The sequence below is a fragment of the Rhinopithecus bieti genome, unplaced genomic scaffold (genome assembly GCF_001698545.2).
Source record: "Rhinopithecus bieti isolate Rb0 unplaced genomic scaffold, ASM169854v2 scaffold_28016, whole genome shotgun sequence".
Classification (NCBI taxonomy): domain Eukaryota; kingdom Metazoa; phylum Chordata; class Mammalia; order Primates; family Cercopithecidae; genus Rhinopithecus; species Rhinopithecus bieti.
The window spans coordinates 3,156,561-3,170,403 of record NW_016813202.1 but is presented as its reverse complement, the minus strand read 5'-3'; the positions used below and the strand labels follow the sequence as shown (position 1 = coordinate 3,170,403).

Sequence of the window (13,843 nt, the reverse complement as noted above, 5' to 3'; positions counted from 1 at the left end):
AAAAAAAAAAAATGGTATTTGGTAACTGCTCTATGGAGTAGCCATTCTTTTATTCCTGTACTTTCTTAATAAATTTGCTTTCACTTTAAGAAAAAAAAGGTGGGCTGAGGAAGTGAGAATATTTGGTTCACCCCTTATTTGTCCCTGGCCCTACTAGTCTACATTCCTGAGTGGGTAAAACTTCTCCTGGTTGGGGTCTCTGTATTTTTCTATTTTATACTGAGCCATCTCAAAGTGTGTAATAATGGGACATAGATGACAGGTCTCAGAATGGTGCCCCACAGGCCTTGTTCTACCCGCAGATGTGTTTCATCGCTAAAATGCAGTGAAACTTTTCATGGTTAAAACTTTTCAAATTAGTTACCAGCATTTTAAAATCAGGAGATTTGATATAAACCTAAGGATTTGGGACTTCATGTGAAAAAAATCAAAAGATTTGATAATAATCAGCTCTTGTCTCCAGGTACAGAGATAGGCTGGCCTGGAGAAGCAGCATTCGACCTAGTGGGATTCTCCAATTTGGTTCCTTTCCCCTACCTGGGGAGCTGAGGGTCTGCTGACATTTATAATCACATGTTACACATTTGTTTTGCTTATACCTGAACACTTCACTCATGGATGCTACTTGCGTGGCCCCTGTGGGTTCTCAGTTTTCAGCCTGATACACATGTAAATGGTAGTGTTCTAAAGTTACCAGTTTTAAGAACTCCTACGATTCCCAAGGGAACAGAAAAAAAATACATTGCATGAATAAATTAGATGATTCCAATCCTTAATGCGGCAAGGGCTGCAATAGAGAAGTGGGCAGTGTGCTAGAGGGACTCGGGAGGAATCATCACTGATGCCTGGGGGAGCTGGGAAAACCTTTACAGAGTAGGGAAACATAGCCGCTTAGTCCTGCAGAACGAGTAGGAGGTAACAGTAACTCAAAGGAAAAAGAGAAAAAGGACTTTCTGGCACAGAAAATAGCATGTGCAAGGACACCCTGCTCGAAACAGACCCAGCCTGTCCAGATGCTGAGAAATGTATTATTGCCAAGGTTTAGGGATAGACCCACTGAGGTGAAGCTGGAAATCTGGTTAAGACCAGACCCTGAAGAGCTTCAAAAGCCAAGTTGTATAGAGAAATCATTCTTGGAAGTATTGCAGAACAAACAATTACATTTTAGGATAGAAGCAACAGCCTGCCAGTTGGGTTTTTTTTTTTTTTTTTTTTTTTTTTTTTGGACGATAACTCTAGCAATAGCAAACCTCCTCAAGCCCGCATTTACCATTCTTACTTATGTGGTATGGTGTTAGATGAATTGATATCAATAGTGATGCTATTAATAAAGGATTACTGTTGCCAGGACACTGGTTACGGTTTGGATATCAAGCATGTGTTCTCACAGAGTGTTGAATGAGGAGGAGCAAACATTATTATTCAGTCAATCCCAGTGGAGTGCCCACAGCATGTGTGGTGCGGTGTGGGTACCACAGCTGTCCACACAGCACCAACCAGACAGAGAGCCTCTCTCTAGGTTACTTGTCAGTTAAAAGTGTGTGGACAATTTTGGGTATGTCTTCAGGCCCCACAATACACTTGGCAGGCAGGAGCACCCTTGACTGTGAGATCCAAGATTTTGTCATTTTGGTTCCAGATCTTTTGGGTTATTTTTTGTTTTGTTTTTTTGTTTGTTTGTTTTTTTGTTTTTGAGACGGAGTCTCGCATTGTCACCTGAGCTGGAGTGCAGTGGCACAATCTCGGCTCACTGCAACCTCCACCTCCCAAGTTCAAGCAGTTCTCCTGCCTCAGCCTGCCGAGTTGCTGGGATTACAGGCGCCCATCACCACACCCAGCTAATTTTTTATATTTTTAGTAGAGACAGGGTTTTACTATGTTGGCTGGGCTGGTCTCAAACTCTTGACCTCGTGATCTGCCCACCTTGGCCTCCCAAAGTGCTGGGATTACAGGCATGAGCCACCACGCCCAGCCTCCAGGTCTTTTACTTCACAGTCTGCATTCAGACTTAGCCAAGGCTCGATTCCAAAAGGAAGGTGTCATTGCAGCCATAGGAAGAAACACACCAAGCAGATCATTTAGAGAAAGCTGGACCTCTCTCAAAGGTGTGTTTGGCTCTGACCACTCACAAAACCAGTCAAACATTTCATGAAATCAAAATACAAAAAGTAAACAAACCATCCGAGAGGGAACCGTGCTTAAATTATAGCAGATGAAACTTAGAGTACATTTAAAGAAATATTCTCAGAAAGGAAGAAGTCTGTCTTAAAGGTTGCTGAAGTACTCTCAAATATTTTTTAATTAGAAAACTGACATTATAACCTTTTCAAAAGATTCAATCTTTTTAAAAAAAAAAAAAAAAACAAAAAACAAACAAAAAAAAAACACTCATTAACCCAGTGATGGATTTTTTCTCTTTACTTTTTCATTCAGCAATCACACATGAATGCCTATTATGTGCCAGACACTGTGCTGAGCTTTGGTGACACAAAGACTTTTATTCCATGATCTCAATAATGTTTTACGGCTGCTGTCAAATGGCACCATGTTCATGAGATGGCACTGGGTCCAAGAACTTGGTAGGTAGTATGCTAAAAATTGTCCAAGTTTGTGTCATCATGTCAACCAATCCGCGTTATCATTTCAGGAAAAAATCCACTATAATATATTTTTTTTGACAGGGCCTTGCTCTGTCACCCAGACTGGGGTGCAGTGGCACAATCATGGTTTACTGCAGCCTTGACCTCCCAGGCTCAAGTAATCCTGAGTAGCTGGGACCACAGGCACATGCCAGCACACCCAGCTAATTTATTTTTTGGGGGGGAGAGGGGGGGTTTGGTAGAGACAGGGTCTCACTGTGTTGCCCAGGCTTAAGTTAATTTTTTTAGGCATCTTTGGTACGTAAACATGACAACCAATCGGCACACCAAAATTTTCAGTTTGCAATTTTAAATATATAAAGCCTAGGCCAGGTGCAGTGCCTCATACCTATAATCCCAGCACTTCGGGAGGCTGAGGTGGAAGGATTGCTTGAAGCCAGGAGTTCAGGACTAGCCTAGACAACATAGAAAGATCCTGTCTTTATAAAAAATACAAAAATTAGCCGGGTGTGGTGGTACATGCCTGTAGTTTCAACTACTTGGGAGGCTGAGGAGGGACGATTGCCTGAGCCCAGGAGTTTGAGGCTGCAGGGAGCTATGATCGCCACTGCACTCCAGCCTGGGCAACAACAAATTCTAGAGATATGTGTATATGTGTGTGTATGTGGCTCAGCTGAGTCCATCCTTTCACTAGTACTTGTCTGCAGGGAAATCCATTCCTGGCTTCCTCATCTTGGCTCTGCCACCCTCACTGCTGCAGCTGCCCCATGGTGGGCAAAGCAGCTGCAAGCACCTGTGGTGGGAGCAGTCACTACACTGAGGCCAGAATGGTCAGCTGACCCCAAGGCCCCAGGCAAGGCTGGGTTAGAGGAGCTGCCTTCGTGGAAGTGGGGAGAGTGATCTTGATCCCACAACTGGAGCTACTAGCACCGTCGCAGGAAAGTCTGCCCCCATCTTTGCTATGATTGTTTCTAGATTATAATACATACTTTCTACAGGGACCATTGAAACGTGAATATATTTAATCCAGACATCGTACATTGCACAACCCTTACAAGTAAAGTATGAAGAAAAACCTAAACTCTTGGCTCTCTCAGCTGTTTTAAAAACAGATAATAGTTATGCCAGTAAAGCTGTCATTTTAAGTGAATTTCGTAATTTAAGAAAGGAAAACATTAAAGTATAAGGTTTTTCTGCCAATATAATTCAGATCGGAGATGCTGCCTCCTTGGGCTAGTGTGCCTCATCACTTCGGGACCGAAGCCATTAAAGGCGGACAGCGTGGTAACTATTGAATGGGTACTTTCCAAGAAGTTGAAGTGGCACTTTTCAAAAGACAGTCACTTTGGGGTGCACGCCACAAGGAATCCCACACACCTTGCTGCCTGTGCCGTACACACAAAGCCCAGAGCACGCAGAACCAGCATCGCATGTTTTTTTTGTTGAGTGCAAGCAGGTGGAATGTCCTGATTGATTTTTCTATGATGTCCAGTGGTTTTGATCACCGATCAGAATGCTCTTTATTCATCTTCATCTGCTAATCGTTGGCAGATGTCACTCCAGAGGGTGGCAGAGAAACACGTATCTTTCCTCCACATCTGTGTCCCCCAACCCCATCCTTTTAACAAGGAAGCTTTTGAGCCATGTGTTGTTATGCTTTTTTGTTTATTTTTGTGTGTTTACCTCCCAGTGTTTGGGGTGTTTTGGGACCTACCAAAAGACTATTTTTTTTAAGTTAAGGGGCACATGTGCAGGATGTGCAGGTTTGTTACATAGGTAAACGTGCCATGGGGGTTTGTGATACAGATTATTTCATCATCCAGGTATTAAGCCTAGTACCCATTAGTTTATTTTTCCTGACCATCGCCCTCCTCCCATCCTCCACCCTCCAATAGGCCCCAGTGTGTGGTTCCCTTCTCAGTGTCCATGTGTTCTCATCATTTAGCTCCCACGTATAAGTGAGAACACGCAGTATTTGGTTTTTCTGTTCCTGTGTTAGTTTGGTAAGGATAATGGCCTTCAGCTCCGTCCATGTCCCTGCAAAGGACATAATCTTTTTTTTTTTTTTTTTAATGGTTGCATTGTATTTCATGGTGTATGTACCACATTTTCTTTATCCAGTCTGTCATTAACGGGCATTTGAGTTAATTCTGTGTTTTTGCTATTGTGAATAGTGTTGCAGTGAACATATGTGTGCATGTGTCTTTGTGATAGAATGATCTGTATTCCTTTGGGTATATACCCAGTAATGGGATGGCCGAGTTGAATGATATTTCTATCTTTAGGTCTTTGAGGAATCACCACACTGTCTTCCACAATGGTTGAACTAATTTACACTTCTACCAGCAGTGTATAAGGGTTCCTTTTTCTCCACAACCTTGCCAACACCTGTTATTTTTGGACTTTTACATAATAGTCATTCTGATTGGTGTGAGATGGTATTTCATTGTGGTTTTGATTTGCATTTCTCTGATGATCAGTGATGTTGAGCTTTTTTTCATATGCTTGTTGGTCACATGTATGTCTTCTTTTGAAAAGTGTCTGTTCATGTCCTTTGCCCACTTTTTAGTGAGGTTGTTTTTTTCTTGTAAATTTGTTTAAGTTTCTTATAAACGCTGGATATTAGAGCTTTGTCAAATGCATAGTTTGCAAAAATTTCCTCCCATTCTGTAGGTTGTCTGTTTACTCTGTTGATAGTTTATTTTGCTGTGCAGAAGCTTGTTAGTTTAATTGGATCTCATTTGTCAATTTTTGCTTTTGTTGCAATTGCTTTTGACATCTTTGTCATGAAATCTTTGCCCATTCATGTGTCCTGAATGGTGTTGCCTAGGTTGTCTTCCAGGGGTTTTACAGTTTTAGTTTGTAAATGTAAGTCTTCTTGAGTTGATTTTTGTATATGGTGTAAGGAAGGGGTCCAGTTTCAATCTTCTGCATATGGCTAGCCAGTTCTCCCAGCACCATTTATTAAATATTCCCCATTGCTTGTTTCTGTCAGGTTCTACAAACTATTAACATGGATCCCAGATGTTCATGTTCAGTCAGAATTCAATCGTCTTTTTTTGTGTGTGATTCCATTGATAGTAACCATCTAGATTCAGCCAACAGGAAAGATGGATTTTTGTTCATAAGGAAGGAAAGAAATATTACGGCCCCTGAGCTCTAACTGTCCCTTGCCCTACTCTGTCTTAAGATCCAGGATCCCTCACTCAATTCTAGACACAAATAACAGGCTGGAAAAGAACGCACTGCAGCTCAGGCAAGGCATGAACGTGCAGATGTTGTCTGGTGCTGAAGAATTTTGCCAGACAATCAGTATAGGCGGCAACATTGGTGGAAGAAATGAAAACCCCACTGAGGAAAGTTATGTTCAGACTCTGGTTCCCCTAACCCCGCCGTTCCAAGAGATGCTTTTATTTTTAGCTCTCCCACAAGATAGTTTCTTGTCTGGTGGTTTTTATAGAAACAAAGCTCCAATGAGTGTTACCTCTATCCCCACCCCCAAACCCAGGATTTATGAAAGTCCTCTTGGGGCAAAGCATGTATCAAAGATTTAAGGGATGGGTGAAAGGAGTCCTTTATCATATCCAGGCTGCTTTGCACTTGAGACTGTCAAACGCCCACAAGCTCCCTGGCCCCTGGCCTTCACTGATGCTCGGTCCTATAGAAGCACTGGTCACAGGTGGAAGCAAGCAGATATTTGCTGACTCAACATACAAGAGTGACTGGCATTTTTGGTATTTAGAGCTTGACCTCAAAAGAACACATTATGGTGTCTTTCAATTTTGTTAATAAAGGACATTGAAGATGTTGAATATTATGTGAGTACTGAAATTTTCTTTTTTGCTCGAACACATTCTGGGTGGATGTATGCTATTTGAATTTTTATGGTTAATTAATTACTATTGGAAAGCATCAGTCAGTTTTTCTTGTTATCTTTGAGTATGTAATGACTTTCTGGCAAATTTCAGCATGGATATAAACATCAAGTATAAATGTGAAATGCAGTTCCTATAAGCCACAGCACTGGGATTGAATTTTGAAGTCCAGAATATACAAAAGTGTGTCAGTGAGGGATCTTCAGTTCTCTAGGAAAGGACTCAAAGGAAGGTTACAGTTTATAACAACATCTCAGCACCTGTAATCGCTACAGCACTTAACTACAGGTGGGAAAAGGGAGGAAGCAAGACATGAACTTGGACAGTCCCTCGGTCTCTGGAACCTTCCAGCAGGCCATGAAAGCTCAGAGCAGAACGCCATGCCCTTCCTGACAGCCCTCTGCCTAATCCCTGCCATCATCCTGCATTTTCCTCTAGGGCAAAAATAAAGCAGTCATTTTCATGCTTTGCAAAATAGTTCAAGCTTTTTGGATTTCCTTGCATTTTTGTAGATGATTGGATTTGGGGATGCATTTTAAAAGCCATTCCCAGAACAGCAGCAAAATAGAAACAGCCATTTGAATGTTACACCACCTTCCCTTCCAAAATGGCCACACGAATAACCAGTGCCCGACTACCAAGGGGCACTAACTTCACTCCCGATTTTATTTCTATATATGAGTTGCTTTAACCTTTAGGATGACTTTGACCTCGACGCCTGCTCTTTGAGTTCCAGGTCATGGTTGACAGATGTGTAGGCTGCGTGCCTCCTCCCTCCTTGGGGTGCATGACAGCTTGGTGGTGTTTTCCTGTTTGCTCACTTGGCTTTCCTTCCCTCTCCTTCCCGGGGGCCTCGTGGGCTGGCAGCACCGTGGTCCAGCAGCCCAACTGCAGAACCTCAGTGCCTTCCAGCAAGGGCAGCAGCAGCAGCAGCAGCAGCGGCAGCAGCAGCTCCTCCAGCGACTCAGAGAGCAGCTCAGGATCTGACTCGGAGACTGAGAGCAGCTCCAGCGAGAGTGAGGGCAGCAAGCCCCCCCATTTCTCCAGCCCCGAGGTAAGCGCTGCCTGGCTCAGGCCCCTCCTCTGCCGACTTCTGTCTCCAGGATGATAGCAAGTCCTGGCATCGTCACTGTCACACTGCTGCAGGTCTCCTCCCTCCTGCAGACCCCAAGCCAGGTGCTGGACAGGAGGAGGCTGTGGGCCTCGGGCTCCACATATTCCCCATGCTGTCCCCTCGTCACAGTGTCCTAATTACACAGCTTCCTTTGAAGTACAGAAACATCAACTTTCATTGCTCCCAAATCTCTATCTTGACTTCCAGAAATTTCCAAGTATGCTGTAAACATCACTGACGGGAAATAACCTATGGCTCAGGTCTCCCGCGGGGTCAGCCAGGGCAGTCACTGGACAGGGCCACTCACCGCCGCGGAAGTGTGGCCACCCGTAAATCACAGGGAAAAGGGTTTTATGGATTGGACATGGTCAGATCCTTACCTTTTTGCGGTTTGTCACGGATCAGAAGAACAAGGGCTATAAATATTAATAAAACCTTCTTAACTGTGTTTTGTTTGTGGAAATATAAAAGAAAATTAGCATCAACCTACAAAAGTGATGGAACCTTTTATAGTTGTGATGAGTATCTATGTGGAAGATTTAGGTGCCTCCTGTAAAAACATTAGAAGGTACCAATAAAAACCATTGCTATTTCTACTTTAAAGTAGAAAGGGGAAAATGAAATAGTAATTCAGAGCATGAAGATTCTTGGGAGAGGGCAGAGAGAAACTTCCCCAGGCTGCAGAGCTCTAAGGGTAGACTGTAATTTCTAACCAAGGAATAAAATAGAGTTTCTTCTTGAGTGTGTAAACATTTGACATGACTACGATGGTCAGGTTTAATTTTTTACTTGCAACCCTCTATACCATGTGGGGGGCCATATTCCTAAATAGGCTCTGAAATGGAACTAAACCCACTTCTACAAACCATTGCATGGGAGGGGAGCACCTTAATGGGCCCGATCAGCCTCCCAGTGTCCAGCTTTTCTAGTGGTGCCTTAGATGTTATCATACCTGAAAGCAGTGGTATTTCCATCTCAGGTTCACAGAGTGGCTCTTCAGTCCCTTCAGGTTTTTCCCCTCCCTACTTCTTTCAGGAGGCTGAGGCTTTTTGCAGGAGCACTGTGAAATCAGGGAGATTTTGTTTCCCCACACTCCTCATTTTCTCCTCAGCACCTTTCTGCCCTGCCTCAGGACTCTCCATTCATCTTGAACCATGCCGTCTCTCCACGCTCTCCTTCCCATGAGGTTCTGTCTCTGTCTCTCCATCTATCCATCTATCTGTCCATCTATTTATCCAACTATCTATCTCTGTATAAGGAGAAGGCTCTTAGCAACATTAACCTATGAAAGCCTTATGGTAACAGAACCCTGGCTTTTCCCAGAAACTAAATTATTATTCCTTCAGCATAATTGCATTTACTCATCCATTCATTCATTTACTCATTCAGAATTCATTCAACAAATATTTACTGAGCATCAGTCACACAGTACTTGGCCCTGGAATATGCAATTATATGACAGAAAATGTCCCTGTCTTCATAGAGCTGACATCCTAATGGGGATAATTCAAAATGAAAAACATACAGGAGTTAAATAAAGTAGAAGAGTTAAGCAGGCTTCTTTAAAGCCTGCTTTATGCTATACTTTGTGGAGAAATTCTGGAATATTTAGTTATAAGAAATAACTGTGTCCCAGGGACAGTGCAAGGACAGGGTAGGCAGTGGGGATATCCAAAAAGTGTTCATGTCTCTGAAGATCACCCATCCAGGCTCCTCCTCGTGGCTTTGCAGGTTAAATTCATGAATGTTCAGTCTTATTTTCATCCTGAAATGTAGGTCCTAGAGCTCCCGTGTTGACTGAAACCTCATTTAAGACCAGTACAGTTGGCTGGGCGCAGTGGCTCACACCTGTAATCCCAGCACTTTGGGAGGCCGAGGCAGGTGGATCACGAGGTCAGGAGTTCAAGACCAGCCTGACCAACATGGTGAAACCACGTCTCTACTAAAAATACAAAAATTAGCCGGGCGTGGTGGTGGGAGCCTGTAATCCAGCTCCTCAAGAGCCTGAGGCAGGAGAATCACTTGAATCCTGGAGGCGGAGGTTGCAGTGAGCCGAGATTGCACCACTGCACTCCACCCTGGGTGACAGAGTGAGACTCCATCTCAAAGAAAAAGAAAAAAGAAAAAAAAAAGAGCAGTACAGTTATAAAGTGCTTTAAGCCAGTGCTTTCTAAATGTCACTGAGATAATTACAAAGACTTGAACTCTTGGGTGATGAAAGGAGGCTCTTGTCACTTCTTCCAGCAGCTATCAGAGGCCCCTCACTAAGGAGAGGGGGCAAGAGCCTCCTAAAGAGTCAGTCCTAAAAGTTTAAGTCACCTGAGGCCACGTGTGGTTTTGAATTCCTGGCTTCCCTACGCAGAGGACCGCAGAAGCAGCAGGTCATGTGTTAGCCACGCTACACGTTCATTCTTTCTGCAGGAAAGAAATGTATTTGTTGGAATAAAAGTAAAGTTCTTTTAACATTTTTCCTAAGGATAATAGAGACCCACACACCCTTTAGAAAGAAAATGGGTTTGCAGACTGCAAATGGCAAAGGCGGGAAGTAACATCACCCTGTGTGTCCTCCGCAGCTGTGCTGCCTGGTCTGGCGGAGCTGGCCCAGGTCACCTTACAGAGAGCAGTGAGACTCCTTTTCCTGAACCCCAAATGACAGTCGGGCTCTTCATAGCCATGCACCTCACATTCCGCTGCTCAGACCAGTTTGTGCTGCTTTGAAGCAGAACGCCTCTGTTCCTCCCTCCCCTGCTATAACACCCTGCTATGGGCGTAGGAGGCGCCCTGCATTCTCCTCACCGTGTCCCAGCACTCAGAAAACCCACTGGGCTCAGCTGAGTCATGTAGGAGATGTTCTTTCTGGCTGTGTGTGTTGAGAGCCAATTTGTTTCACATAAATCACTATAGTATGGTAATGCCATGTTCCCACGCAGCATGGAGGGGCCTTCTCTGTGGCATGATGTGGGCTTCATTGGTCTCAGACTACTTTTCCTCACCGGAGTCTAATCTGCTTTCCGGGCAGTGTACAGCCTCTTATACCAGAGCTTTGCAGGGGAAGTTGCTTTCCCACTCAGCTAACATGTTGACCCCACACACGGAACTCCCTCGACCTTTGTTGTACAATAAATATTATGTAGGAGGAAAAAAAATATCCTAGACACATAATGTTGAGGAGATCTGGGATAAAAGAGGTTTATCCCACCTCTTTACCGACAGAATCATCACCCAGCACTTACTATTGCTTGGGTGTACCGTGTTTTCCATTGTGACATTTCCCGAATTGATCTGACTCTGGAAACCCTCCTTCATGGGATAGATGAGCTCAAAGCACATTTTGGAAAATGCTGCCCTAGATCGTTCTTAAAAAATCAGCAGAAATGTGATTCAAGTTGCTCACTGATTCAATAAGGTTGTCATTTATTAGGTGCCTATGAGGTCCGTGGCAGCAGGTACTTGAAGGATTTAGATGAAGCAGGGAGCAGAGTGCATGGTGAAGAGCTGGTGTGTGAGTCAGAGGGAAGATCAATTAGGGAGGAGAGTCGTGGCTGAAAATATAAAGCAGCGAGCCAGCAAACAAACCAGAACTTTGGGCAGAAACCCCTGGTGGATGGCTCAGGAGGTGGACTGCCGCATGCCGTGGCCTGGCGTCTGCAGCCTGAGTTTTCCCTCCTCACTGCCACTAAACTCTGTATCCTTGCAGCTTCCTTGGCCACAGTTGCCTCATTTCCAGAATGGCAGATATTCCTGCTCTGCCTAATCTGTGAGGTTGTGGGGTGATGGAAATGATGATGATAAATGAATAAATGGTACAATGTGAGTGACAGCTCATTGTGAGTTCTTATTAGGAGGAGAGACGTGGTAATCTGCCTCCCTGACCTAGTATAGACGCTGCAAGGGATACTAAAGAAACAGAGACCTGGCCCTTGCCTGAAAGAAGCATTTGGCTTTTTTGAAGACAGAAGACGTATATACACATGAAACAAATACGAACATCAAAAGACAAGGCAATTGACTATAACAGAGGGCAACAAGGCCGGGCGCGGTGGCTCAAGCCTGTAATCCTAGCACTTTGGGAGGCTGAGACGGGCGGATTACGAGGTCAGGAGATCGAGACCATCCTGGCTAACTTGGTGAAACCCCCGTCTCTACTAAAAATCCAAAAAAAAATAAACTAGCCAGGCGAGGTGGCGGGCGCCTGTAGTCCCAGCTACTCCGGAGGCTGAGGCAGGAGAATGGTGTGAACCCGGGAGGCGGAGCTTGCAGTGAGCTGAGATCCTGCCGCTGCACTCCAGCCTGTGCCACAGAGCAAGACTCCGTCTCAAGAAAAAAAACAAACAGAGGGCAACAAGCACTGTTTGGAGTGTTCTTGGTGTTTTCTCCAAAATTCAGATCTAATTCTGTCACTTTAGGTTGAAGACTGACATTTCTCAAAGGAATGCGGTCCCCCTTTCATGAGGCTATGCCAGACAGTAGTGGGAGACACAGTGATGCAGCAGTGGAGACAACTGGTCTTGAAACCTAGATGAGTACAAAGTTAGTCTCGGTGGAGCCTGGTAGCTGTGCAGCTCTGGGTATGTCCCTTAGGCTCTCTGAGCCTTGTCTACACGTTAGGGGTGATAACCTTTCTTATCTGTAAAGATTAAATGAGATAATACACGTGAAGTGGGAGTTAAACTGTAGGTATTCTGACAATGAAAGATAATGGACGCCCTTGAACGCCAGCCTTAGGAATTTGGATTTTGTTTGAGAGTCAATAGGAGGTTATTGTAGATCCTTGAGAAAAAAAAAAAAAAAAAAAAAAAAAGGGTGATTTAGTGATGTGTGGAAAGTGGGTACTTCAAACTGATTTCTTCGGCTGTGAAGTGCCGAAAAAATGACCCAAAAGCATACCAAGCAGTGGGCCTGTACTAAATGTATTAAATTCTGCCCTTCTGTTGATGTTCCTGCTAGGAAGTTTCAGTGTGAATTTGCCCATGTGCAGCTGTGTTTTGGCTACAGACAGACTTCCGTGTTCTCTCACATATGAGATGTGAGCTGTAGAAGGCTCCGGATGGTGGCAGCGAGGAGAACTAGCGTGAAACGCAGCGGCGGGGCCAGCGTGAGGGGTGTGTTCTACCGTGTGTGTGTGTGTGTGTGTGTGTGTGTGTGTGTGTGCCCTCTCCCAGTATGTGCACCCTTTCTGCAAGAGGCCCCTTCAGCACCCGTTCATACTTCCTGTGCCCCATTTCTCTAGGGAAGCTGAGGCACAGGTGAAGGCACTGACTTAATGAGAGAAAAGGGGGTTGGGGAGACAAAATTAGAAGCCATTGTTTTTTGCCACCAAAGTAGCTTTCAGGCGGTCTCAGCTAATCTCAGGGGAGGTGAGGGATCCCCTTGGCCGAGAAGCTGTTCTGTGTCCCACTGTCCTGCTTTCTCTGACCATGGGAGGACACCTACCACTGCCACATGCACCGGGCATGCTCCATAGGTTTCCCATGTTCCCTTTCTCTGGAGAAGCTAAATAAAGCGAGGTCATGATTTACATAGAACTCAGAGGTGCAAAAATGTTCTGTCTTTCTACTCATTTGCATATTTCTCTGGAGCCTCTGGTTCTGTTCGTGGCATGAAAACAGGCAAAGAAAAAAGTCATGTCAGAGACCAGAATCTGTGTCAGGGCCAGGGGCGGTCCCCCTTCCCCACGTACACTCCAGGATGGGCTTCTGCATCCTCACAGCCCAGGGAAGGGGCCTTCATCCTCCTTCTGGCCTTCACTGAAATTTTCCTGCTTCTCCAAGTCACCAGCCACCCTGTGCCAGTCTGCCCTGAAGGGCAGTTGGTCCCATCTGGTTTGGGGCAGCCAGCAAGAAGTCCACAGTCCCTGTCATAGCTCTGGTTGCCTGATCTCTGGTTGCCCGATCCCCACGCTCTGTGGCCAATTCCTCTTGGCCCCCGGCCCCTCTGGTCCATCAGAGGCTTCCCACTTCCCTGAGCTGTGCCCTGGACTCAGCCAGGGCCCCTGCATCTATGATACAGCCCTCTTGTTCCCCCTCTGAAATCCTCAATGCCTGGGGTGAAGCCAAGAGCCCTGAGTTCTGCTTTTTTTTTTTTTTTTTTTTTTTTTTTTTTTTTTTTTGAGACAGTCTCACTCGCTCTGTCGCCCAGGCTGGAGTGCAGTGGCGCGATCTCCGCTCACTGCAAGCTCCGCCTCCCGGGTTCATGCCGTTCTCCTGCCTCAGCCTCCCGTATAGCTGGGACTACAGGCGCACACCAGTATGCCC

At 45.1% G+C, this 13,843-nt stretch overlaps 1 protein-coding gene across 3 annotated transcripts in view; it reads left to right on the top strand.

The window, feature by feature from the left end:
• AFF3 (ALF transcription elongation factor 3) overlaps positions 1-13,843 on the top strand; it is a 619,922-nt gene that overhangs the window by 553,181 nt on the left and 52,898 nt on the right. For all 3 annotated transcript variants that reach the window (XM_017847795.1, XM_017847794.1, XM_017847792.1), the window contains one exon: positions 7,343-7,529. In XM_017847795.1, the coding sequence (XP_017703284.1) occupies positions 7,343-7,529 (187 nt within the window). The remainder of the gene's footprint in view (positions 1-7,342; positions 7,530-13,843) is intronic.